The sequence below is a fragment of the Fonsecaea nubica genome, assembly GCF_001646965.1.
Source record: "Fonsecaea nubica strain CBS 269.64 chromosome Unknown Scaff2, whole genome shotgun sequence".
Lineage (NCBI taxonomy): Eukaryota > Fungi > Ascomycota > Eurotiomycetes > Chaetothyriales > Herpotrichiellaceae > Fonsecaea > Fonsecaea nubica.
In genome coordinates this window covers 127,136-151,459 of record NW_019173675.1, presented here as the reverse complement: position 1 = coordinate 151,459, position 24,324 = coordinate 127,136, and the positions used below count along the sequence as shown (strand labels likewise).

The following is a 24,324-nucleotide window of genomic DNA, read 5'->3' as shown; positions in this document are numbered from 1 at the left end:
AAAAGGAAAAGACAGCCGGTGTGGTTTGTATTGTTATCATCAATAAAGCCGAAAATGGAGATGTCCGTGCGGAGACGCCTCCACGGCAAGGATTGAATAGCCATAGGAAATCTTCTTGTGATCGGTATCGAGGGGCAAACCTTCTCCTGAATTTGTTGTACCAACTGATTAGCATTCCTAATCCTAAGAAACAAGGAAATTCAATCGACCCAAGATCGCATCAGCCATGCCAGCACTCTCAGACGACCTGGTTGCCGCCATCAAGAAGTCTGTCTCCGACGGCTTCGATGAACAACTGGCTTACACGCAGAAACTGATTCGCTTCGGAGGACAGCGTGGAGAGGAGACCGAGGTCCAGAGCTTCGTCTTTGAGCAGTTCGCGAACCGGGGCTATGACCCGGTCAAAATTGACATGGATGAGCAAGCGCTCTCAAAGCATGTCGGCGCCGGCAGGTTCAGTGCGACGCATTCGCGTGCCCCAGTGGTCGTCGGCACGCACAAGCCAAAAGAGCAACACGCCGAGGGAAAGAGTCTCATTTTGAACGGGCATATTGACGTCGTGCCTCTGGGTCCGGTTGATATGTGGAAAGACGATCCGTACAGCGCCCGTATCGAAGGAGATAAGCTCTACGGCAGAGGGTCGGGTGACATGAGGAGTGGTCACGCCGCGAATCTGTGGGCTCTGGATGCATTGAAGCGTATTGGCTTCCAGCCAGCGTCAGAGGTCATTCTGCAGTCTGTTGTCGAGGAAGAGTCAACTGGCAATGGCACGCTAATGACACACTTGAAGGGGTACAAGGCAGACGCTGTCCTTATCCCCGAGCCAATGCAGGAACAGCTTGTTCGAGCAAACGTGGGTGTCCTGTGGTTTCAGATCGAAGTCCGCGGCAGGCCAGTACATGTCAGAGCTATGGGGACCGGAGTCAACGCTGTCGACGCGTGTTGGAAAGTAGTAGGCGCCCTGAGAGAACTTGAGGCTGAGTGGAACAACCGCCATGTCAGCACACGATATTTTGAAAACGAGCAACACCCCTTAAGTGAGTTGCCCATGCAGCGTTGCGTGGCACTGCAGACACACTGTTGCCAGAAGAAGCTAACGATGAACAGACTTGAACGTGGCAATTGTGAATGCCGGCGACTGGGCAAGCTCTGTCCCAGCCTGGTGCCGTATAGATTGTCGGATAGCAATCGTCCCTGGTGTCACAGCCAAGTCCGCTGCTGAGGAGATTGAGAAGAAGGTGGCAGAGTTCTCTCGCAACGATCCCTATCTCAGTGAAAACCCCCCGAAAGTGATATGGAACGGATTCTACTCGGAAGGATATGTCCTTGAGCCAGGGAGCGAGGCAGAGAATGTGCTGCGCCAGGCCCACAAACAAGCAACGGGCCAGGAGTTAACAGACCAGACGTCTACCGCCTACCTTGACGCGCGTGTTCACAGCCTGTATGACAAAATTCCTGCGTTAGTGTATGGCCCTATCAGTGGGGATATCCATGGCTTTGACGAATGGGTGAGCATCGAGAGTGTAAAGAGAGTGACCACTGCAATGGCACTGTTCATCGCGGAATGGTGTGGGCTAGAGAAGATATAGTTGCTAGAAGAAGAATGCAGTTTGCATCTAGTCGACGCCTTTGACCGAGCTCGAACTGTTTTGACGTTTTGCCAGACTTCCAGATTGCCCCTGAATGTACATTTGTGCCTGACAGGTTTGCGTTCGAATGTGAGGCACTTGGCTGGTCTAAGACTGATGAGACCAATGACTGTTTACGTCGCTTCGAGGGGGGAGCATCTGCGCCATTTGGGGGAATTTTCATGTTATGAAGTAGTATGGAACAAGACACGCAAGGCTCTCCCTTTCCCCTGTCTTCAGGGACGATGAAACCGGAAAATTTGCCAAGACTTTCACATTGCTTGGCACATTTGGTTCCATCATGAGGCAGGTGTCAGTCACCACGAGGCAACATTCTTCCTCGAAATCACTGACAACCTCTTTTTTTCCCTCAGTTCTTCCTTGTGTTCCGCTAAAATTCTCACTATGGCGTCGTTGAGGGCGCGCGTGGAAGAAGTCGTACGTGGCGATGCTGTCAAAAATGCCCTGCTTGAAGTATGTCACCAACAAGAAGGATTTTAGCCGCCACTGACTCGAGAGCAGCAGATGTTGGCAGATATCGAACAACTGACACAGCAACGTGATGCCGCGAGAAATGAACTCGACATGGCCAGAGATACTGCTCGCACATATTATCAAAAGATGGTTCAAGCTGAATCGGAGAAATCACTCATAAAGACATCCATGGTGGGGAAGAGCCGCCGTTATCCCTGCCTTTCGAGCAGATCTGACCTTTTTCTACCCGCAGGAGGAGTGCGACAGATTCGTGCTCGTTCTCATTGATGGCGACAGTATGCCGGTAAGGTTGAGTGAAAGAGATGCTCATGTTTGTGATGACATCAGCTGTTATAACTAACTGGGCCAGTTTCTTGATGAATTTGTGTCCAGAGGCATGGGAGGCGGTGAAGAAGCGGGCAAGCACCTTCGAGCTGCAATCCTGGAATATTACAAGACAAATAGCAGATATCGCGCCGATGATCGGGTCATGATTCGGGTCTACGCCAACGCTCATGGTCTAAGCCGGACTTACAAAGCAGCCAAAATCATTACTGAAGAGACAGTCTTCGACCAGTTCATGGTTGGATTCAACAGAAGCCACCCCCTTTCGGACTATATCGATGCTGGGAGCCACAAAGAGGCCGCTGACTCCAAAGTGAAAGGTACGTCAGACCCGTGGCTAATGTGATAGTAGATTGATTTGACTTCCCCCAAGCAAACCTCGAGCTCTTCTATCGCAACTTTCATTGTCAACACATTGTCTTTGGTGGCTCAGCAGATAGCAGCTACGCTGGCTTTCTCGGCCCGTATGCACTTCCAAACACGCTCAATGATCGCATCACCCTCCTTGAAGGCCCGCCATTCCCCTACGACCTTAAGAAAGTGGCCCAAGGGTTCCAGCAAACGTCCTTCAAAACCATTTTCCGATCAACCAAGATCCAGATCACACCAAATGGTACAATCTCTGTCACTGCGGGCGTCAAGAGACCTGCCCCTGATCCGCTGTCAGGAGTGCGAGACCGGCCATCACCACGGCCCGTCGCTGCGGCTCTCACGCCTCCCAAAGCTCAGCCCGCTCCAAATGCGCAACTAAGCGCAGCGGCACCATCACTCGTTCCATCGCCAATCATCTACCAGAATCAATACGGGCAGCGACTCGATATACCACTCAAAATCGACAAACAATATCTCCAGTACCTCTACGACAACAATTCACGTCTCTGCAACAACTTCTACCTCAAAGGTCACTGTCATTACGGCACCAACTGCGAATGGGACCATTCGCAGATCCTCAACCAAGTGCAGCTCGATACATTTCGGCACAAAGCTCGAACTTCGGCCTGTCGAAATGCGTTTTGTCAGGATCCTTCATGCCCGCTTGGTCATATGTGTCCGCGAAACGGAGCATGCAACATTCCTGCGTGCAAGTTTCTTCCAGAGATGCACAACATCGACGTCAGCCAGATCTACGAGGTCAACACTGTCACTCAAGAAAGAAAGAGAGTTTCCACGGCCGTCTAGGAGGAAGCGCAACAACATGTGCCGAAGTCTTCCCCAGCTTAGGACAAATCCTCCGGCCAGCGATCAGTATTCTCTTACATGTTTTGGATTGAGAAGGAGACCGGGCGCCGATTGCTTCATACCTAGCCGGCCTGCTCGAACTCCGGATTGGCCCACAGATCTTCTGGATTTGAGCCAGGGATGACGCTGATGCGCATCGCGGGTTCTCAGCGAGATTTCCGTGATGTCCCCCCTCCGACACCAGGTTACCCGCTATTTCTTTGCCTGCGCGATAAGATACCCCTTCCGCATTGCTACTTTCTACCAGCCTGCTGACTTTCTTCTCCTGCGAGCAAAACTTTCCCCCAAAAACTAGGGTATTTTTCTTAAATCTGTGGTCCTCTGTCTAGTGCGCGGTATTTCGGATGCCGATCTCATAGGGTATGAAAGTCGCACAGAACAGAAATTTGTCCATGACGGTTCCGCGTGTTATAGCAATAAAATATTCCTGCAATAAGACACATTTTCTCTCCAATACATCTTCTCGCGACTGCACATTTTTCGTACGGGCACTCGACAATGTTCCGAACGTTTCTTGCGAGAAGTCTTCGGGGTCACCACATGTCCAAGCGTTGTGGCCGCGACGGGCGATCGCGATCTGTCAGGTCTGTTTACATCGGATTTTGAATGTCTTGGTGTTGAGTAGAATTGGGCGGGATTCTGGGGGCAGGCCTTTTGCTGCAGTCCGCGGTGGTAGGTCTCACTGTTGGAAACCCGGATTGAGCTGAATGATTGAGCGTCGTCTGTACAGTGGGGCAAGCTCCTATGGTGAATCTTTCACGATAGCCATGCTCTTTCTCAACTCTCTCTCTCTTTGTTTGCTTTGCAGTTCCAGTCGCTCAATGGCATATTGCAGCCTCTCTTTCTTCTGCTGCAAGCGCTTCATCTCCAGCATTTTGGCATCGGTCAACGGCTGCGCAAGGTGTCCCGATTGCGTAGTACGGAAAGAACGAGTGCCGTTGCCACCACCGAAACTCGAGGTCCTCCGCCTACTACTATTCAGTCTCCCTTCGAGCAATTCCGATCTGGCTTTGAGGCTCTCTTCTCTCCGTCCCAATTGGTTGATGTGGTTCTCAGCCGTGGACAAGAGTTGGTTGATAGCCGGCACGATCTCGTCGACCAAAGACTGCTGAGCTTCGCGAAGCGTGGGTTCGGGAAGGAGTTCAAAGTGTTGTTGCGTCTGTAGGACCTTGCAGAGGCGAGGGAAGTCTGAGACGCCTTCGTCCAGGATTGAAATGCTCGATTCGAGAAGGGAGATGGAGGAACGCAACGAGGAGACAGCAGGACCAAGGGTGGCCATCTTTACAGAAGTAATATGGCTAGGTCACACCTTCAGCTCGGGCATGCTCATTTTGCCCCTGATAAACAAACCCCGCGATGACACGGGCGCGTTGAGAGCCTCATGTCCGTAGAGAAACAAACATAGCAAATGTGCCAAGATATTTACGAATAAGGCTTAGTCCAGTTGAAGCTTGAGAACCTCCCAATCTGCGGAAAGCTCATTGACGACAAAGAACTTCCTCTCCCCAAGCTCACCATTTTCTCACAAACGCCTCTCCGTCAAAATGCCTGGTTTCATCCCCAAGAAGTTCCCCGGCAAAATCGGTACGTTGTGCTACGGCCGCCTCTTCTCCAGCCTGGATACTAACATTTGCACTCGCAGCCGAGCCGATGATCCCTTTCTACGCTGCTGGGCTTGTTGTCCTGTACGCCATCAACGCCGGTGCAAATGCCATGATGAACTGTAAGATCCGATTCCTTTCCGGCGAGGCGATGTCGCCGGTTCCGTCCGATCAAGGATACGCGGTGTCAACAGAGTGTGCTAACGGGAGACATGAATAGCGGACGAGTACAAAAACGATCCTCGAAATCCCAACGCAAAGCCCGATGCGCCCGCCTCTCATTAAAGCACGATCTAGGAGTCTGACATGCTGGGTGCTCGGTGCAAGAAAATCCGACTGCGGGATGGATGACGATGAGCTGCTGCGGAGGGGGCGATTGTACATACAACAGTTACAAGCATAGACAATGGCGGGAAAATGGAATGAAATCGCAAAGGACTCAATGCGCTTGATCTCACAACGAATGCTACTTCTCTGGTCTCCGAGCTTATAATACCGTTTTGACGGAAAAGGCAAAGATTCCTTCGCGGAACTCTCTAGTGTCCTTCACATGGCTCAATCTTTTGCTTCGGGCTGTTGAGACAAAGTTTTTGGTCCTTTCTTGATGCGCTTCCTTGTCCTGTCAACCGAGACGAGAGTGCCGCGCCAGAAATCTAATGCAGGAGGAAGTCTCACTTTCTCTTGTCACGCTTTATCATTACCTGAGGACAGAATTGTTGATTGAGTGAAACGTCAGGAGCATGGATTCCGTGGGGCGACGTCGAAGTTCAGCTGAATCGTTTATAGCCGGACTCGATTCCAACCTCGTTAGGCTATCTGCTTTGGGGCGGCCACCCTCGTTATCGATCTCGTGGATACACACACACCTATAACTAACAATAGTGATGAAATTGTTTTTATTCTTAGTACTCTTACTCCCTCCCTGAGATTCGAACCCCTCGCCAGCCAGCTAGCCAGCCTCTCTCTCCGCTCTTTCATCCTCTCTCCTCTGAAGATCTAATCCGCCCATCTGACAATAATATACCGGAGCAAAAAACTCAACTTGTGAGAAAACCCCGCTCAGGAAATTTTTTTTTGGTATTCGCATTCTCTTGGTATCTGTGAGTGATGGCACGCTCCCACCTCTAGCTTACTTTGCTGTGCTGCTGCTGCTGCTGCTTGCTTGCTGTGTAATATACACTACACCACCCATGATGTTTCCAATGTTTGTGTCAGAGCTCCTGCGCATTTTGTGTGGGGGGGAAGAACCACTATGATCCTAGCGAAGTCATCATGTCATCCGAGTTAGGGAGTCACGAGAAGTAAAGTAGAGCTCCTACGTTTCCATGATGCTTGGATAGTCACTTCTGGCTGCGAGTGAGGGAGATGAAAACGAACACGATTTGGAAAAGTGGGTATATAACAAGCGAGCACAGGGTAAGACAATGGACAAGCCTTATTGCTCAAAATGGTTTCACTTCAACCGGTCGAATGTGCTGGATATTCTGCGACTGTGATTGATATGTTATTAAGTGGTTTTGTGGGTGGGTCTTGTGTCGAGGTGCGGTACAACTGGGCGGGCGCTGCGTGAAGTTCTTGAAGATGAGGAAAGGAAGGATATGATGTGATGTGATGTGATGTGAGATGGTGACGAGGCTGAGTCTCTTGGGGAGGAAACCAACACTGCGGCCCCAGCCTTGTTGGTCGGACCTCGGTAAACACCATAGGCCACGGCTTCGGAAACTTACTGTACCTCCTACAAAGGTACTATCCATTGACTATCTACTACTTGACTGTACACTTGCGGTGACCTTATTACCAGGGCGCGCGGAGCGTGAGAGAGACTCTCCATTCGTACCTTTCGTCTTCTTTTCTCCAAGACCATTTGTTTTGTTTTCCAGTTAGCGAGAGTATCAAGTAAAGAAGACTTGAATCTCCAAATATCAACCACTCAAAGGAAAAAACCAGAGGTATAGAGACCAGAACGAACAACAAGAAAGAAAAGAGGTCGATTTTTTTGCTCACTCTCCCGCGCCCACAACCATGAAAGCCATCCAGATCAACCAGTACGTCAAGACGTACTCGGAGCTGCGCGCCCTGGAAGTGCCGGCGCCGACTCCCAAAGCGGACCAAGTCCTGGTGACCATCACGCACAGCGCCCTGAACCACGTCGACCTGCTGTACTGCCGGGGCGCGCACCAGAACAACCACATCGGCCTGGTCAAGCCGCCGTTCGTGCTGGGACTCGAGTTCGCGGGCGTCGTGGCGTCGGCGCCGCCGGCGTGTGGGTTCCAGGCCGGCGATCTCGTCTGGGGTGCCTCCGTTGGTGGGTTCGCCGAGCAGATTGCCGTGCCGCCATCGGCGCTGCAGCATTTGCCCAAGGGGTGGACGCTGCGCGATGCCGCGGGCGTCGGCGCCGCCACCGTGCCCGTCAGCTACGGCGCGCTGGTGCGGACCGCGCAGGTCCAGGCCGGGCAGATCGTGCTGGTCCACGCCGCGGCGGGCGGGCTGGGCGTGACGGCCGTGCAGATTGCGCACGCGCTCGGCGCGAAGGTCATCGGCACCGTGGGCAGCGAGGAGAAAGCCGCCGTCGTGCGCGGCCTCGGCGTGCTGGGTGTTGTCAGATACGACCAGGACGGGTGGGAAAAGGAGGTGCTCAAGCTCACGGGCAACGTGGGCGTCGATTCCGTCTACGACACCGTCGGCCTGGTCGGGAAGAGCATCCGATGTCTCAAGTTTGGCGGGAACATCGTTGTGGCCGGGTTCGCGGGTTTAGGTGGGAAGATGGAGACGCTGGCCATGAATCGCGTCTTGCTCAAGGGTGTCAGGCTATTGGGATATGTGAGTCTCGCTCTCCGCTCTTCCTCTCCCTCCCTATCCCTTTTCTCTTTGATTCCCTTTGTGAAAACAACAACGATGCTGCAAATGGCGAAATTGGGAAATAATGAATGACTGACTGACTGACTGTGTGCCACTGCAGAGATTCGGCGAGACGGGGCGACGAAACCCAGGAGAGAACCAAGAGGTGTGGAGAGGACTGAATGAGATGCTCCAGCGCGGCCAGATCAAGCCCGTCATCTACGGGACATACTCGGGCCTAGAAAGCGTGCCGGGGGCTCTGGACGACCTCGCGGCTCGAAAAGTCTGGGGGAAAGCCATTGTCGAGATCCAGACGCCACCATCGCCCAAGTCACACGCCAAATTATGAGACCTCCTTCCCTCCCTCCCTTCTTTTTGTGAATTCCCCTCTGCAAAACCCTTCTTTTGTCTCTTGTCTTGTCTTGTCTTACTCTAAAATCAGTTCATGACCAAGCCCCCATCCACCACCATCTGTTGACCCGTCACTGCGCCCGCCCAGGGGCTGGCGAAGAACAAGACCGCCCCGGCGAGATCCTCGGGCGTGGTGACCTTTCTCAGCGGTGTGACGGCCTTGATGTGATCAAACACTTCCTTGGGGGTGCTCGCGCTGGCGTCCGTGACCTGCAAGAGCCCGCCGGATACCATGTTGACGGTGACGCCTCTTGGGCCGAGATCGGCGGCGCACGTCCTGGTGAACGCCAGCAACGCCCCTTTCGCCGCCGTGTAGTCGTGGTACGGCACCACGGGGTTCTGGAACAGGTTCGACCCGACGTTGACGATGCGGCCGGAGCCGAGCTTCTCGAACCCAGCGAGAGCGGCTTGTGTCGTGTTCAAGCTCCCCCGGAGAAACCCTTGCAGCTGCGCGTCGAAGTTGGACCACGTCAGATCCGCGACCTTGGGCCTCGCGTCGCCGTTGAAGGCAAAGTCGCCGACCATGGCGTTGTTGACCACCGTGGCTATCGGCTTCCCAAAGTGTCGTTCCGCGGCTGCGAACAGTGCCTGGACCTCGTCGGCGTCGGTGACATCTGCCCGGAAGAACAGGACCTCGTCCTCTGTAGACCCGAACTCCTTCGTGAGCGCCGCGATGCGGTCCTCGGCCGTGTGGAAATAGTTGACCACGACCTTTGCGCCTTCGTCGCGGAATGCTTTGGCAATCGCTAGACCCAGCCCGCGAGACGAGCCTACATCAACCCCTTTCTTTTAGTCGCTGAGTAACATGTATGTATAGCCTCTGTCTGGCGAGAGAGAAAAAGAGGAGAGGCATCACTTGTTTCGTTTGCCGTCGTCGGGACTAGCGAGATTTCGGTCCTTGCAAGCAGTTTGGACTGCCGGCGAGGTCTTTTTCTTTGACTTACCCGTAACAAGGACAACCTGATCGGCTAGCTTCATGGCTTCTTTTATTTCCTAGGGGCGGAGGGTGCCCGTATAACCCTTACCCAACACTTTCGTGAGATGTGAGGCTTGCTGATGCCTGAACTCTGAGTATGCTGTTGAATTTCGGGCGATGAGCAAGATATAAAAGTATGAAGGTACAAAGGGAACAAAAGGTACAAAGCCACGAAAGCAAAAGTGGATGGATGAATGGATGGATGGATGTGTGTGGTCTGACTCGACTCAAAACAAACAAACCCCGCGGGCCTCGAGCAAAAGATTTTTCGGTCACGACTTCACTTCGCCGAAGCGATTCCTTTTGATTACCTCGAGCCCAAACATAGACCATAGATAATGCTCTTGTATGTCAGGGTCTGGGATGCCCTTGATATTTCGTGAAAAGTTAGATATACCTAAATCTGCGGGATTGGTTGATTTCCAGATTTATATGCAAAACCACGCACACCAGACGTTTCTGCTCCTCGAAAGCTAAACCGTCTGTCTGCTCGGGGAGTCTGCTCTAACAAAACTTCACCGTCCACCGAGGTCGCGTTGATGGGAAAAGGCCAATGACGAGGGTTCGAGAGTTCTAAAATAGGCGGGAGAAGGGCATGCACATAGAGGGGCCTCCTTGACTTGTGCGGTGTAGACAAACCGGAACAAAAGCATCAATCAGTCTGATAATTACTCTGCTTCACTCTAGATAATCTGGCCTCAACTCGAAATGAGTGTCCTTTGTCACCTTCTCAAACTCTCCGTCCTCGTAAAAGTTCGCCCGGACCTCAACCATGTCGTGACCACCTGCCTTCATGAAGAAGTTTTGCTGTGACAGAGGCAGGTGGCATCGCATCGTGTAATTCGGGTAGTGTGGGCTCTGTACAACGGTGATGCCACGTTAGCAAGCGGTTGGTAATTACCAGCCATATACCACCAAAGTCCTGCTGCTACGTACCTGATACCCGAGGCCGATCATGATTCTATGCCTATCCGTCCCATTTGGCATCCCGGCATGCCATAACCTAAGATCGCGTATCATGATGTCGCCTGCTGAGCACTCTGGCTGCAGGGGTGGCCGGATCGCCATACGTGCTTCCTTGGCCTCTTCTGTGATGGCGGGAAGCGGTTCGCCCAAGCGGCCGTACTCGACAACTTCCTCCGGTTTGGTGGCGATGACCTGCTCGTGAGGGTGGGCATGGGCGTGCGAGCCGAGCCAGAATTCTGTGGCCCCGTTTTCGATGGTGAAGTCGCACAGCGGGATGTTCGCGATGAAGTAGTACGGATACTGTGGGTGGGCGAACGAGCAGTCCTTGTGCGCTGGTTGGCGCATGCCCGACGTATTCGACAGCGCAACGTTCGACGTTAGCCAGTTCCATATGGGCTTGTGGCCGAGATAGCTGGATTGACGCAATCAGTCGCCTGAAGGACCGACATAGAGGGAGCAAGAGTCAAAGATCGGAGAGCAGACTGACGCGTTCGCAAGTTGCAGGAGGAACGGGTTAAAGTAGACATCGTCGAAGAGATATGACGAGTCGTTGACGGGTGGACGTTGGAGGAAATTGGCTGAATGAAGACATCCTGCATGTCAACGGCTGACTTCCAGATTCTCAGCCCCGAGGGGAAGTACGTACACTTGACGCAGTGATTATACAACTGGCCCGGATCTGCTCTCTTTCGATCCGCATCCTCGCACATTTTCTCATTCACGGCTGCAATATGCGCCGGGTCAATCACGCCTTTGAGTAGAACGAGACCGTCTTGGTGCATTGCCTCGAGTGCTCGCTGAAGCGTGGCTGGTGCATACTTGCAATTGCGCCGTTCGTCGGGTGACAGACTGACAACTTGGACCTCGTCTTTCTGTAAGGTGGCAATCATCGTGCTGCGCGGTCAGGTCGTCTTTTGAGGGAATAAACACGAGTCAAAAAGGAATCCCCGACCTCAAGGCTCTCAGAAGATACAAGGAGAATCAAACTCTTCTTGCACGCTCCATATCGACGACGAACAGCGCTCCAAGATATTCTGTCCCAGGACTTCTTGGCTTCACGGCATCAACTTGATAAGGCGCGCCTCCGACGCCGAATACTTGGTCAAAGCCTCATCCGTCGGCGTCTGAGAGGAGATGTCCGGCTGTCCGAACTGCCGGATAGGTGTTTTGCATTGACTCCATAGATCGAAACGGCCCTTATCGCTTGAGGGGCGCAACGAGTGGCGCTTATCGTGAGGGATCGTCGTCCAGATCGAAAGTTCAAAAGGAGGTTGGCCCTGGACATCACGCACGTGATAGACAAATAGCGCGGCAACTTAACATCGAATCGGGGACTAGCGTCACACTTTTCTTTAAGTATATATTCTACAAACCCCAAAATTGGGGGAAAATTCGTCCCTGGAACGGGTTGAAATTTATCTGCCAATTGCTCCGCTGGCGCAATGGTAGCGCGCCAGACTTCTATTGCTGAAATCTGGAGGGTACGTCTATTCTCTCCACCACCGCGCTTCCTCATCAAAAAATTCTAATATGTTCCGCTTAGCTGTGTGTTCGAGTCCCACGCGGAGTGTTTCTTTTTTTGCCACCCGATAGTTTTTTTCTGCGGTGAGTCGAAAGAGACCTTCCAGGAGGTCTTGGAGTGGAATTTCTGACAAGATCTGTGAGTTTTTGGCCATACAGATACTGCGCTACTTAGGAGTGGTAAGCAAGCAACAAGATTATGGATTATCTGTCTTGAATCCTGGACACACCTCAAACCTCATAAATCATACCTCCATATTCCCACGATAAAATCCGTTATGATGAAATCCATCCGTGGTCGTCTCTCCTGGCTCAATCACTCGTAATGTTGCACTTGTTTTGTGCACCGAAGCCTTGTCCAGTCCTTGACCTCAAGCAGTCACCAGAATAAGCAGCACTCTTCATCTCCCGTCTTTGTTGGGACTTGAGGGTTATCGTCCGAAGAGATATTCCCTGCTAACCTTCCAGGAGTCCTTGATTTCTGACGGTGCAAAGGCCACAACCCACCTTGAAAAAGGTATGGAGCTCGATCCGGGCAGGTGAGGATCAATGGAAGACGGGAAGTCTGAAATCTGCCTCGATAACCTCCCAAAAGTGTTTCAATGTCAGCTGACAAACAATCCCCCATTTCGGTAGCCCGCCTACAAAAGTCGGCCTAGGTTCGTCTCGGAATCTAGGTTGCTGGAAGCGATCAGCTGCAAAGAGGTGGTGGTTTCTGCCCGTTATAGGTTGGATGTGAGCAATGGACGAGCTTCGGCGTCAAACACCGAAACAGAATCTCATCGTTTCCTCTCAGACCGGGTTATTCTTTCTCAACCCAAGTTGCAGACACTTCATCACACCCTTGATTTCTGTAGAGATGGCTGTGTGGACACTCGCTCGGAGAACAAGTCCATATAATGCACCACCCATCCAACTACGCGGGCTGCTCGTCGTCGTCAAAAATCTGGAAGGTGTTGTTGAGAATGGTCTCCACGACCTTCGCCTGCCATCCTGCGTCGGCTATATCGGGGCCGCCAGACGTATTCCCATTCACGCCGCCCTGCTGCCCCATCAATGTGGGAGCGAACACGATGGCTAGGTTACTGTTGGTCATCTTGTTCCTAGCACTGTGCTGTGCAACTTTGTGGAGATGGATTGTCAGTACTCGGAGAGTGGCATAGTTGGGGTCAGGAAGAGCATTGACAAGCGCATGGACCGAATCTCTGCGCACGATTTCGTCTTCAATTCTTGCGGCTTGGATGAACTCTCGGTACTGTGCGGCCGTGAGTAATGGATCTGGCAGATCGCGAAGGAATTGTTTGAGGAGTGTGGTCACGGCAGCAATATCATCGTGGAAAGCCGCCGGGTTGCGAAGATCGACTGCGTTGGCATCTAAACGTTGGTTAGCTAGTGTTCTAATACTCAAGGTCAGTGATCTTACCATGATCGAACTGCTGTCGTAACTCCATAATGAAATTCGTGGATCCAGAAGTTCTGTAGATGCCTTCGACTTCTAATCCAAATAACTCGACAGCTTGAGTGCATTGCATGACAATCATGGGTACAGCGGATCCTTCTCGTTGGAAGAGCTCGTCCAAGGATACCCCGAAGACTGGTCGGATGGGTGGCCCTGACCTCGGAGCCGGCTGAACTCTGGAGGGAAGTGTGTTCGCGCCACCAGGAGGGGCTGGACGAGGTGCGCCGTTCTGAGGTCCTGGCCCAGGGGCTCCACGACCGGCTCCTTGAGGACCATTTTGTGGAGGCTGGCCTCGACCTTGTGGTGGTTGACCGCGACCGACAGCTCCCGGAGGTGCTCCTCGACCCATCCCATTTGGAGGAGGCTGCCCGCGTCCCATAGCACCTTGTGGTGGCTGACCTCGACCAGCACCGTTTGGCGGCGCCTGGCCTCTTCCTACTGGACCTTGCGCTGGTTGACCAGGGCCAGGTGCGCCTTGGGGTGGCTGTCCTCTGCCCATTGCGCCTGGTGGTGCCTGACCTGGGTTGGCTCCAGCCTGGGGTGGTTGTCCCCGTCCTATTGCGCCCGGTGGTGCTTGGCCTGGATTGGCTCCGGCCTGGGGTGGCTGTCCCCGTCCTACTGCTCCCGGTGGTGCTTGCCCACGGCCCATGCCTTGTGGCGGTTGTCCTCGCCCCATGCTTTGCGGCGGTTGTCCTCGACCTTGTGGCGGCTGTCCACGGCCCATCCCTTGCTGGGGTGGGCTACCTTGGCCTTGAGGGCCCATTTGGCCGGGTTGGCCGTTCTGCTGAGTTCCTGGAGCCTGTTGCTGACCAGGAGGTTGCCCTTGGGACACGGTCCGGACATGACCGGGTCCTACACCAGGAGTTTGGCCTGCAACGACGGTTACAGTCTGGGCCGCGGCTCCAGGTGGCTGATTGCCGGCGGCAGGATTCTGGGGAGGCTGTTGCGGACCAGGTGGTCTTTGAACAGCACCTTGAGCACCTGGGGGTGCTCCCATCTGTGGCCGTTGCTGTGGAGCCGTTTGTCCAGGGACCAGGCTTGGTGGATGGTATTGCGACTGAGAGCCATCATCGTAATACTCCTCGCCGGGGTAAGGAGTGACTCCTGAAACTTGCCTTCCGTGACCAGGGGCATAGGGATCTTCGTTGGAATATTGATCGGTAAATCCAGGCTGCTGTTGTTTTGGCGAGAGCGAGGGATGTTGTTCGAATCTGATGTCGTTTGGTCTCATCGGAACCTGGTTGCTAAATCCAAGGACGAAATCGATCAAGTCTTTTTCATTATTGACTCCTGAAGCCAACTCGCGCAGACTCTTGGTGCCTTGACCCGGGATTGGCGATGGCCCTTTGACGGGCGCAATGCATAGTCCGAATCCCACAAGCAGCTTCTCACTGAGGTCAGCGAATTTCTGCACATGCAGACTCAGGCCGGCGTCCGTCTCCCTGATGAGTTCCGAGAGGGCATTGGTCGTTTGCGGTCTCAGAGTGCTGAGTAACTCATTTCGCTGGCTCGAGGCGGCTTCAACTTTGGCAGAATAATCAGCGTCGGCAGCTTCGAGTTTGTGTCGCAACTCTTCTTCCAGCTGAGCAGCGGATCGCTTGAGACCGAACTTGCCAGACTGCCGTTCCCCGGTCCTGGCGCGGTCGTACTGCTCCGCCAGCGAGTTGTATCGGTGTTTGGCCTTCTCCATGGCAGCTTCTGCGTCGGCCACCCGTTTTTCAGCATTCATGCCTGTCTGCTTCCAGTGTTTCCGCGCTCTTTCGGAATTGGATGCCAGCTCGTGCAGTTCCTCCGACATGCCATATAGCGTTGCGACATATTGTAAGGCATGGTCTGCCATTCGCTCATGAATGCTGGTCATCTCCTTGAAATTCTGAGCAAACGTCCCTTGTCTGCTATCAGGTCTTCCTATCGACTCGGACGTGTTCCGGCTCAGTCTCTTCAGGCCCTGCGCATGTTTGTCCTCCAAAATTGATCTTTCTTTCAGGAACGCCGCAAAGTCCTAACACCACGGTCAGCAAAGCCGCATGGAGTGTCGACGGTTAGGGAGACGGTACTTTGGTGGAGCTGATGCTTTGTTTCAATCGGTTCAATAACGTGCTCAGTCCGATCTGGAGGGGTTGGTCAACAGCAGCCACAACGGAAACTCTTGACTCGCGCTTACATCTGAAGAGAGAACCTGTTGCACTCTTTCTCGGGACGCAGGGTCCACATCTGATCCAGCACCCTCCGCCGCAGGAATCGGAGGGAGAGGCTGTCCATTATCTTGAGACACATTGGGTACTCGAGCGCCCACGGCACCGTTCATCGGCGCACCTGGCTGAACGGCAGCAGCCATGTCTGACAGCCTGGTGGGTAGCCAGGTTCAACGGGAATCGGAGGACGCGGGGAGTAGCTGCAAGCAAGGGAAGGAGGACGACATACGGCAGCTCTCAAGGCTCGAGTCAGCTGCTTTGGAGAATGAACGAGAAAAGAGAATGAAGGTTGGAGGAATCCTGCCCAGTTCTGTTTGGAATGATGTGACGAATTCGCTTGGGGTTCCTTGATCTAAGAATCTCCTTGTGCTCTGTCCCGGCACGCGCAGGGTTCCAGGAAACGGGCCGTCAAAAAGCCAACAACCCCAATAACTCGTACTCGTTACATATTACGATCGACCGAGGCCCCATCCTGTGAAGCTTAGACAGACCCCTTCGGCGTCCTAGAGGCGTCATCCTGGTTAGGCTGCGCCTCCCTCCGCCACAGGCATTGCCGTGGCCATCTGGCCATCCCCCCACCCTCACGCCCCAAGCTCTTCGCTTGATACGCGTATTTGCCTTTTATCGCCCGCGGGCAATCCCTATTTTCCGTACCAAGATCGTCATCGCAGGATTTAAAGGGTGCCTCCCGTGGATACTGCGAGTACATATCCTTGGATTTCCCTAGCCTGACAGGGGCCAAAAGCTGGCGCCCAAGGTGTATTATTGGCATCAGCGCACACCATAAGCTGACACACGCATATCTACTACCTACTGCCTACGTACCAGCGCCAACAGCCCCTTGCAAATACTTGTATCGAGATATAATACTGACTGGTGCGCAGTGTGGAGCGCGTCTATGTACTTTCATAACGGTGGAATATGATTACTACCGACTACTACAATCTCCCCTTCCGCCTGTCCTCACCGAGCTTAAGCACAGGCTTGAGGTTTTCCGGCTGCACACGATCCCAAAGACTCCCTAGTCCCAGTTTCTGGCCTCGAGCGTCTTCCTTTCGAAAGAACTCTTCTGCCGATCTGATCCTGGCGGGGTGGATCTCGTCTAGGAGCTTGTAATCTCGACGAATGACACCCTCGTTGCGCCCGGAATACTTCCACATATTGAAGAAACCAGTGAAGTTCTGCTTGAAGGTCATAAAGGCCGGATCGTTGGGGTCCGAATTGTACCCTGCCCCACTGTTGGCAGCCGCCGCCACGTTGCCAGTCGCCCAATAAGTGTCCAGATCGGTGTCGATGTATCGAGCCGGGTGACCGGTGACCTTCTCAAACGCTTTCGCCAGGTCGGCGTAGTGGATGTGATCGATGGCAACTTCGAGATCCATGCCGTTGGATCTCTCCGGATGGTCAAACAGCCAGCGAGCGTAGTACTCGCAGTCATCCAGCGCGACGTGAACCACAGCCCCGTCTCCAATGGGGCATCGCCATGTCACAACACCGTCCTCGACCGTGGGCGTGAAGATGGTATGTTTGGCGATGCTCATTTCGATATAGGGTCCAGTGGTAAAGACGGCGACACCCATGCGGTGGTGGTTGTCCTTGTTCTGGGTGAGGATCCATTCTCCGACCCGGCCTTTGCCATCATAGTGTCCGGTCCGAAATTTGGGATCGTACTGGCTCTTCTTGTAGACGTAGTCGAGGTTCCCATAGACATAGAACTTGATCCCCTCTTCGAGAGCCAGCTCATACGATCTGATTGCCCAGTAGATCTCCGTTTTCTCGCCGCAGTTGAACCCGTCAATGTTGACAAAGGCTCCGTCACAGCCTCGGAACAATTTGCGAAGGTCCCCTTCGCTGGCGAAAGAGCCTTCCATCAACTCCACATTTCCCAATGCAAACAGCTCCTTGGCCCGTCGAGAATTGACGTCCCGCGTCATGATCCGACACCGGTACTTTTTGTCCTTGACCAGACCGCGCACGACGGGGATGCCTTGGGCCCCAGTGCCGCCGATCACGGCGATGTAAGATGTGTGGTGGTGAGCAGACATTGTGTTGTAGGTATACGCAGACGCGATGCAGAGCAGGAAAGATACAGGTGAAGAAAAGACCTACCTGTATCATAACTAGAGCAATTTCAACGTCTTAAGAAGTCCATAATTAGGATTCTTCATTGATTAGTCTTCCAACACGTTTTAGCGTTTCCTCCACCTCTCGTCGATGTGTTTACTAAACTCGACTTTGATGGGGATGTACGAGACCCGTAGGACGCCAATTTGCAGGAAATCGGGAGTTGCATCGAATACATGGTGTGCAGCTGAAGGTATCGCTGTCGCTTCTGGTCGCATGATGGACAGACAAGGGAAGTCTGTAGATGCTTCAAACGCAACATGATGAAGACCAATAATATATTCCAGGGAAGGTACAGGCCTGACATGTCATGGTGGGAACTGTCACGCTTGGCGGCTTCTCTTAGGTACCGAGGCACGTGGTTTTGACTATTCCTTCGTACAGGGCCTCGAGGGCTTGACTGAATTTCTCAAGGTCAAGACAACTCATCTTTCCACGGCAACAAGTCGTGAAGAAACTAATCATAACGACTATACGCGGCTCTTCTAATACATCTCCACCCATCGCGTACTTTCAATCGGGACTCCGGAACATGAAGCATCCACTGGGTCATCGAAGGGACCATTCCGGCGGCGGGAAGTGAAAACGTTCTCGACTCAGCCACCAGCTCCACGCTTTCTCGTTGCAGCAATGGGAGTTTGGAAGTCGTCATTAGCGTCTTGTCGATGCCCATGGTCCATCTATCTACAAGTACGAATGGTGCCATGACCGCCACTTAGTGATTTGCCTCACACGACCGCCGGAGCACTCTTCCTCAACCACTTCGTTCGATGGGGGATGTGTGGGCGGTTACAGAAGCATTGAAGTGACGCCCCGTCGGTGGTTATCAATGGCACAATCACCTCTAGACAGGACCTGAACTATCCGTTCACTCAACTTCTAGAACCCTCTCAAAGTCCAGGGGCTCCTCTCCACGGCTCGTCCGCCATCTGTTCGTGGACAGCTGAACATTGATCGCTCCTTTGAGCAGCCAGGGCCATTTGCGCGCAAATGACTCTGTCACTTCCCATCCCGTCGAATCCCACGGTTCTGCCCACACGATCAATCCGTTCTTTTGCTGAGTGTCGAGGTTCCCCAAGCCCGTGTAGTTGCCATCCCCAACCATGTCGAGACACAGCTGAAGGTCGTCAATGTTTTCTTCCCCGTATCGGAGGATGTTGTCTCTGATTTGCGGATCCGGGAAGATGTCCCACATCGGATGGTGTGCTATGGTCTTTTGCAGCTCCGTCGGCTGCAGCGAGGGTGGCAAGTGCCGTATATTGGATGTGGCACTCTGCGACAGGGGTAGAAACGGGGAAGGGTAGTCGTCGAGGTACATCAAGTTCAGGTCAAGCCCCAGCAAATGGGTGTTTGAGATGAACGCTCGGTACACGTTGTAGTAGACCAGGGAGATCAGGTGGTCGGACGGAAGCGGATACATCCATGCGTTGTCCTGATCTCTCAACAACTTCTCCCCTATATCCTTGACTATGGCTAGCCGGTTTTCCAGCAGCACTTCGTACCATCGCTGGCAGGAGTTCTTGCTCCGGATGGACACAAATGGCGACCGATCTGTCGGGCCGGTCGACTGAAGCGCAGTGTTCCATTCAATGTGATTGAGCCTCTTATTCCTCAGGGCCAACAGGTCGTTGAGATCGGCTCGCTCTGCCAGTGGAACCTCTTTGGGATTTGGAGCTGGAGAAGAGCTAGTGCTCGCAGAGGCGTCCTCCGCAGACTTCTTCAGTGCGGCCTTGCGTCGTCCTATTCGACAGGTCAGCGGCCTACATTGAGATGGGGGATGCAAGCACGCGATCGGGAACGGGGGGGGGGACAGATCCCAAACTTACTCGCCGCCCGCTGGTTCAATCGGTTCTGAAGTTTACGACGAGTGACAGGGTCCGTGACCCCAGACCATTCCTCATCCAACGACTGCACATCAGGGTGCAATTTCAATTCGGCACGCAGACCTTGTGGGAGTGGCATGGTCTCTCTCTCTTGTTCGCTTTTGCTATCTTTATATCCTGCACTCGTTTCAAGGTTTGAGAAGACGATGCTAATGGGTAGCAGCCGGGACGAACCCTCCGTTTTTAACTGCAGCTTGCTGACATGGAAACCAATACCCCATACTGCAAGGGACAGTTGTGGTAACTCAGGTCTAGGTTGAAGCCAGGCAACCAGCAAAAAGCACACAGGTTGTCAAATGTGGTGTGTCAGCATTCGACGAAATGCGTGCAATATGTGATTGGACGGTTCAGATCCACCTCATGCAGGTCGCTGACAGGTGGAACCTCGGCCTTTCCCTAAAAGCCAATTGGAATCAAACGGATCGGATCAACGTGTTTCCAATATTCCCCTTCATATGGTGAGCAATGTCAGCAACGAGGCTGGACTCCTAAGAGATGCTTCCTGTTCATTCAATTTCACCCACATACGTCACCGAGAACAGTCCCTCCGCGAAGAATTACTTGGAAACGCACGCAAATCTGTTTGAGGGCGGAATGAGCCCATGCAGACCGGAATGGAAACGACGTATAAATACAACCGGGCTTCAGGACGTCCAGAAGGATGGACCGCAATTCACTCCCGGGCGCAAACAACTACCACAATAACACAAAGCACCATCTAAAAAAGCAGCATTGACAGACGCTCATCATATTACAACTCCCCACATCTAAACCAATCTCGGATCTCCAACTATGTCCCCGAAGCTCAACTGGACGCCAGACTCTCTTCCGTCTTTGGAAGGACGCACGTACGTGGTGACGGGAGGGAACGCCGGGATAGGGAGCTGGACGGTGCACCACCTGGCCCTGCGTGGGGCGACCGTGTACCTGACGTCGCGATCGGCCGAGAGAGGGGCGGCTGCGATCTCGTCGATAGCAGCGGCCATCAACAAGACGCACCCCGAGGTAGAGGCAGGCCATGTCGCGGGGCGGATCCACCTGGTGGTGATGGACCTGATGTCGCTGCGGTCGGTGGTCGCGGGGGCGAGACGCATCCGCGCCGAATGCACGCGGCTGCACGGCGTGGTCAACTCGGCGGGCATCATGGCCACGCCGTACCTGCTCAGCGAGGACGGCTACGAGTCGCAGTGGCAGACCAACTACCTTGCGCACTGGCTCCTGACGTGGCACCTGCTGCCGCTGCTGGAGTCCACGGCTCGAGCGTCACCGGAGGGTTCCGTCCGCGTCGTCAACGTCAGTTCGATGGGCCACGCCGCGACCTTCAAGGAAGGGATCCGCTTCGCCGACACGGGGCTCAAAGACGCCTTCACATTCCGGCGCTACGCCCAGAGCAAGCTGGCCAACATCCTCCACGCCAACGCCTTGCATGCGCGATATAATAACAACACCAGTGACAACGCAGCCACCTCACCGCCAGCACGCATCTGGTCACTCTCCCTCCACCCCGGCAACATCGACACGCAACTCAACTCGCGCGCATGGGGCGGCTCGGCCCTGACGCCCATCCTGCGCTGCATGGGCGCCTACATCACCCCCGAGCAAGGCAGCTACAACTCGCTGTGGGCCGTCGCGGGCAGTCCCGGCGTCCAAGTCACCCGCGCCATGTCGGGACACTACTTTGTGCCTGTGGGCGAGCAGAAGACGCCGAGCAAACAGGCGCAGGACCCTGAAGGGGCGCTGGCGCGGAGGCTGTGGGACTGGACCGAGCGGGAGATGAGGGCTAAGGGGTTCTTGGATGCTATTTGATCTGGTTCATCCATTTTAGTGGATGGATTGATGGATGGAGTGGCAGAGACGTATGTATGTGCTGTTCGACAAAGCGATAAAGAAATGGGCATGGCAGAAAGAGGAAGGGGAGGAGGAAGACGAAACGAAGAGCCACTAAGAAAAGTATGCTTTAGATGGCGCAGTATGGACTTTTGAGGGCATGGAAAAGTAAGAGTATCATTGACGAGCGACTCCGGCACATTCCAAGGGAGGGATGTTTTGATTACTTTCATATCGAGAAAAGAATAATTGTAATATATCGTTGAGATCATGGTACCTGGGTAGGTAGGTAGGTAGGTACCTCGTATACACCATGCAAAACGCCCTCGGACCTAATTTCGTTTCCAGTTCTATATATCCTTCGAACTTTCCTTCAGAGACTTCCCGTTGTTCCTTTCATATCCTTCCCGTATTAAAACATAATGGAGACATCACATCCCAGTTTTGAGATGCCAGATGCATGGCCACTGGCAGGAATCGTTCTCTCAAGCAGCAACATACGGCTTCTCAGGGGGACGTCTATCTTGAGCGTCCCACATTTTCAGTCCACATGCACAGCATCACCCAGTCAGAAGGACTTGGTGATTTCATAACCCTGGTTATTTCAGCACGAGAACCTCGCGCTTCCATTGCCGATGACTGCAACCTCGACCTTTCTCCCCTGGGTAGCCCCTCTGTACCCGTACAATTCACGGCTGCTTTCTCTTCGGACCTCCAGCCCAGATCCGCTGGCGCCGATGCTCCCGTGTCCGTGGGCCGCAAGATGAACCATACCCTCCCACTGAAGTGGATACGAGACGACCGCACTCCCACTACCACGAACCGTGTGGCTCGCTTCGATGGCACGAATCGCTTCGGTCGAGCCCAAGTCCGGGACAATCTTGATGTGCTGGCTACCATGGTTAGAGGTAGTAGTGATGTTCGATTGCGGATCCATCTCAGAGACACCGACTGTAAATAAAGTGACCGAGATAGAACCCGCATTAGTGGAAACGGAAGTAGATCCTCCGTTGCCATGCACCAAGTTGCCGTTGACACTGCCAGCAGTGGTAGAAATCTCCGTCACCAGTGTCCTCGATTTCGCGACGTCCGAGACGTAGGGTTTCTTGAAGAAACCACCTCCAGAGGTCATTTTCACATTGACACTGCCAGCTGTTGTGGAAAGACGAAGCACTGCTGGTTTCTCTCCAGGCTGAACTTCAACGGTAACCGTAATGCTACCTGCTGTGGTCGAAAGATCGAGCAGATCATAGAGCTGGTAGGTGCCGGTGATCGAGCGGAAGGTCTCGCGTTCACGATGTTCACGCTTCGGCGGTGGCCATGGTGTCTGCGAGGGTTGTGAGCCAAAGCTCGGAAGCTGATACCGTCCGTCCTGTGCAATGAAGAAACGTATTAGCAGCAGTTCGAAATTTCAGACATTGATCGCCCAAGGAGAACTGATTGGAAAGAAAAGGTCCAAGTACATTCTTGAGCGACCGACATAAGCCCGGAATCATAAGCCATAGGCAGGCAATAAGTGCAAGGAAGATAAAGCATAGCCGTTTGCATCGGCGGGCTCGATGTTTGTGGCGATCACATTGCCGTATAGCCTGCCGGCGCCCGCGGCAGCCTCGTGCCTTACCACGGCCGCGGAACCATATCCGGGCCCGTTGTGGATTATGTTGTAGGAAAACAGGCAGGCCCTCGAAGTCTGTATCTTCTTCTTGCTCGCGACAATCGTGGCTGTGGTGACGATTGTGCGCGTCGGATTCGGATGCCAATGGACCCTCCTCTTCATCATTGCTTCGAGATGGGCATGGGCATGATTGCGAACTGGAAGAAGAGGACGTTGTAGCAGGAGCGCTTACTGGCTCAGGGACTGAAGAGGGGTTCGACCTTGCAGCAACAGGAGACGCAGGTGCTGCAGGCGATTGAGACCCAACTTGAGTGCTGGCAGAAGGAGTGTAGATTGGAGGTGGATCCGAGGGATCCTCGTCCGACGAGAGGTGCGAGTACCCGGTATCCCTCACTTCATCACCGTCTACTGTTGACGCTTCTGGGGTTCTGTTGGTGGTGGGAGTGCCACCTGTGAAGTTGTCAGCCCATGAGCCTTGGGACCCAAGTCGTTGAGCCTCCGCTGCAGCAGATCGGGACTTGTCTGCGTCCCCTCCTTGGTGGTAGGATGTAGGAGACTGCCTGATGCTGTCGTCAGGGTCGTCTTGGAATGTCTCGTAACTGCGAGAGGGGTTTTTTTTGCGGATAGTCATGGCGGGAAACTCTGAATGCTGGCTGGGTAATTGATGCAAGAAGCGGGGAATTGGCTCAGCGCATTGAGTCTGGAGATGGAACTTTCAGAGAAGAATGCTTTTGAGCGTGAAGAAGGAATAAGAGAAAACAGTCAGAAGGCCGTTAGTCTGATATCAGAATTACCTTGTACCATCATCCACCTCTCCGTGGACTTGCCATGGGGTGATTGTAAGGTGTGTTTCGGTTGTCGCCGCAGGCAGACACCAAAGAAACCTGGAACGGCGCCTAGCTGCGCCGCCCCCTCTTGTCTATCAGGTACCGCATGCTCCCCAAAGTGGTTACCGACTTCCTGCAAGTCGCTGGGCCGCGGGGGAGGAGATGGGCATTGATAGGTCCCAAGGGCCTAAGGTTGTGGTGTTCTTGGTGCTGTTTGGGTGGCTCCCGTTCCCACAGGGCAGGTTAAGGCCCCCTGCCGATGCCTGGAGCTCCCCACTAACGTCATAAGCCACCGATATCGTATTCGTACTGCCCGTTAACTTCGCTAATTCGCTGGACTGTGATGGAGGGATATACCTACTCTTCAGCATCGAGTTCAAAGGAGCTGAAACCCA

At 53.6% G+C, this 24,324-nt stretch overlaps 10 protein-coding genes across 10 annotated transcripts; 4 read left to right on the top strand and 6 right to left on the bottom strand.

Annotated features, from left to right (window-relative positions):
- Nucleotides 1-226: 226 nt before the first annotated feature.
- On the top strand, nt 227-1,589 carry AYO20_00485 (hypothetical protein; the record flags this gene model as incomplete). Its single annotated transcript, XM_022638796.1, has 2 exons — nt 227-1,037; nt 1,108-1,589. The coding sequence occupies 2 exons, from the start codon at nt 227-229 to the stop codon at nt 1,587-1,589; spliced, it is 1,293 nt and encodes a 430-aa protein (XP_022505079.1).
- Nucleotides 1,590-2,033: 444 nt separating this feature from the next.
- AYO20_00484 (hypothetical protein) lies at nt 2,034-3,626 on the top strand (the record flags this gene model as incomplete). The annotated part of the gene is made up of 5 exons (XM_022638795.1): nt 2,034-2,102; nt 2,154-2,294; nt 2,356-2,406; nt 2,473-2,767; nt 2,821-3,626. The coding sequence occupies 5 exons, from the start codon at nt 2,034-2,036 to the stop codon at nt 3,624-3,626; spliced, it is 1,362 nt and encodes a 453-aa protein (XP_022505078.1).
- Nucleotides 3,627-4,428: 802 nt separating this feature from the next.
- On the bottom strand, nt 4,429-4,965 carry AYO20_00483 (hypothetical protein; the record flags this gene model as incomplete). Its single annotated transcript, XM_022638794.1, has 1 exon — nt 4,429-4,965. The coding sequence occupies one exon, from the start codon at nt 4,963-4,965 to the stop codon at nt 4,429-4,431; it is 537 nt and encodes a 178-aa protein (XP_022505077.1).
- Nucleotides 4,966-7,309: 2,344 nt separating this feature from the next.
- On the top strand, nt 7,310-8,474 carry AYO20_00482 (hypothetical protein; the record flags this gene model as incomplete). Its single annotated transcript, XM_022638793.1, has 2 exons — nt 7,310-8,107; nt 8,247-8,474. 2 exons carry the CDS (start codon nt 7,310-7,312, stop codon nt 8,472-8,474), a joined length of 1,026 nt encoding a protein of 341 aa, XP_022505076.1.
- An 89-nt stretch (nt 8,475-8,563) lies between these two features.
- Nucleotides 8,564-11,368, bottom strand: AYO20_00481 (hypothetical protein; the record flags this gene model as incomplete). Its single annotated transcript, XM_022638792.1, has 5 exons — nt 8,564-9,322; nt 10,239-10,370; nt 10,449-10,890; nt 10,966-11,056; nt 11,125-11,368. 5 exons carry the CDS (start codon nt 11,366-11,368, stop codon nt 8,564-8,566), a joined length of 1,668 nt encoding a protein of 555 aa, XP_022505075.1.
- Nucleotides 11,369-12,915: 1,547 nt separating this feature from the next.
- On the bottom strand, nt 12,916-15,796 carry AYO20_00480 (hypothetical protein; the record flags this gene model as incomplete). The annotated part of the gene is made up of 4 exons (XM_022638791.1): nt 12,916-13,373; nt 13,423-15,460; nt 15,516-15,569; nt 15,623-15,796. The coding sequence occupies 4 exons, from the start codon at nt 15,794-15,796 to the stop codon at nt 12,916-12,918; spliced, it is 2,724 nt and encodes a 907-aa protein (XP_022505074.1).
- A 795-nt stretch (nt 15,797-16,591) lies between these two features.
- AYO20_00479 (hypothetical protein) lies at nt 16,592-17,698 on the bottom strand (the record flags this gene model as incomplete). The annotated part of the gene is made up of 1 exon (XM_022638790.1): nt 16,592-17,698. One exon carries the CDS (start codon nt 17,696-17,698, stop codon nt 16,592-16,594), a length of 1,107 nt encoding a protein of 368 aa, XP_022505073.1.
- A 947-nt stretch (nt 17,699-18,645) lies between these two features.
- AYO20_00478 (hypothetical protein) lies at nt 18,646-19,739 on the bottom strand (the record flags this gene model as incomplete). Its single annotated transcript, XM_022638789.1, has 2 exons — nt 18,646-19,517; nt 19,604-19,739. 2 exons carry the CDS (start codon nt 19,737-19,739, stop codon nt 18,646-18,648), a joined length of 1,008 nt encoding a protein of 335 aa, XP_022505072.1.
- Nucleotides 19,740-20,452: 713 nt separating this feature from the next.
- On the top strand, nt 20,453-21,466 carry AYO20_00477 (hypothetical protein; the record flags this gene model as incomplete). Its single annotated transcript, XM_022638788.1, has 1 exon — nt 20,453-21,466. The coding sequence occupies one exon, from the start codon at nt 20,453-20,455 to the stop codon at nt 21,464-21,466; it is 1,014 nt and encodes a 337-aa protein (XP_022505071.1).
- Nucleotides 21,467-22,091: 625 nt separating this feature from the next.
- Nucleotides 22,092-23,733, bottom strand: AYO20_00476 (hypothetical protein; the record flags this gene model as incomplete). The annotated part of the gene is made up of 3 exons (XM_022638787.1): nt 22,092-22,859; nt 23,064-23,209; nt 23,301-23,733. The coding sequence occupies 3 exons, from the start codon at nt 23,731-23,733 to the stop codon at nt 22,092-22,094; spliced, it is 1,347 nt and encodes a 448-aa protein (XP_022505070.1).
- Nucleotides 23,734-24,324: the final 591 nt, after the last annotated feature.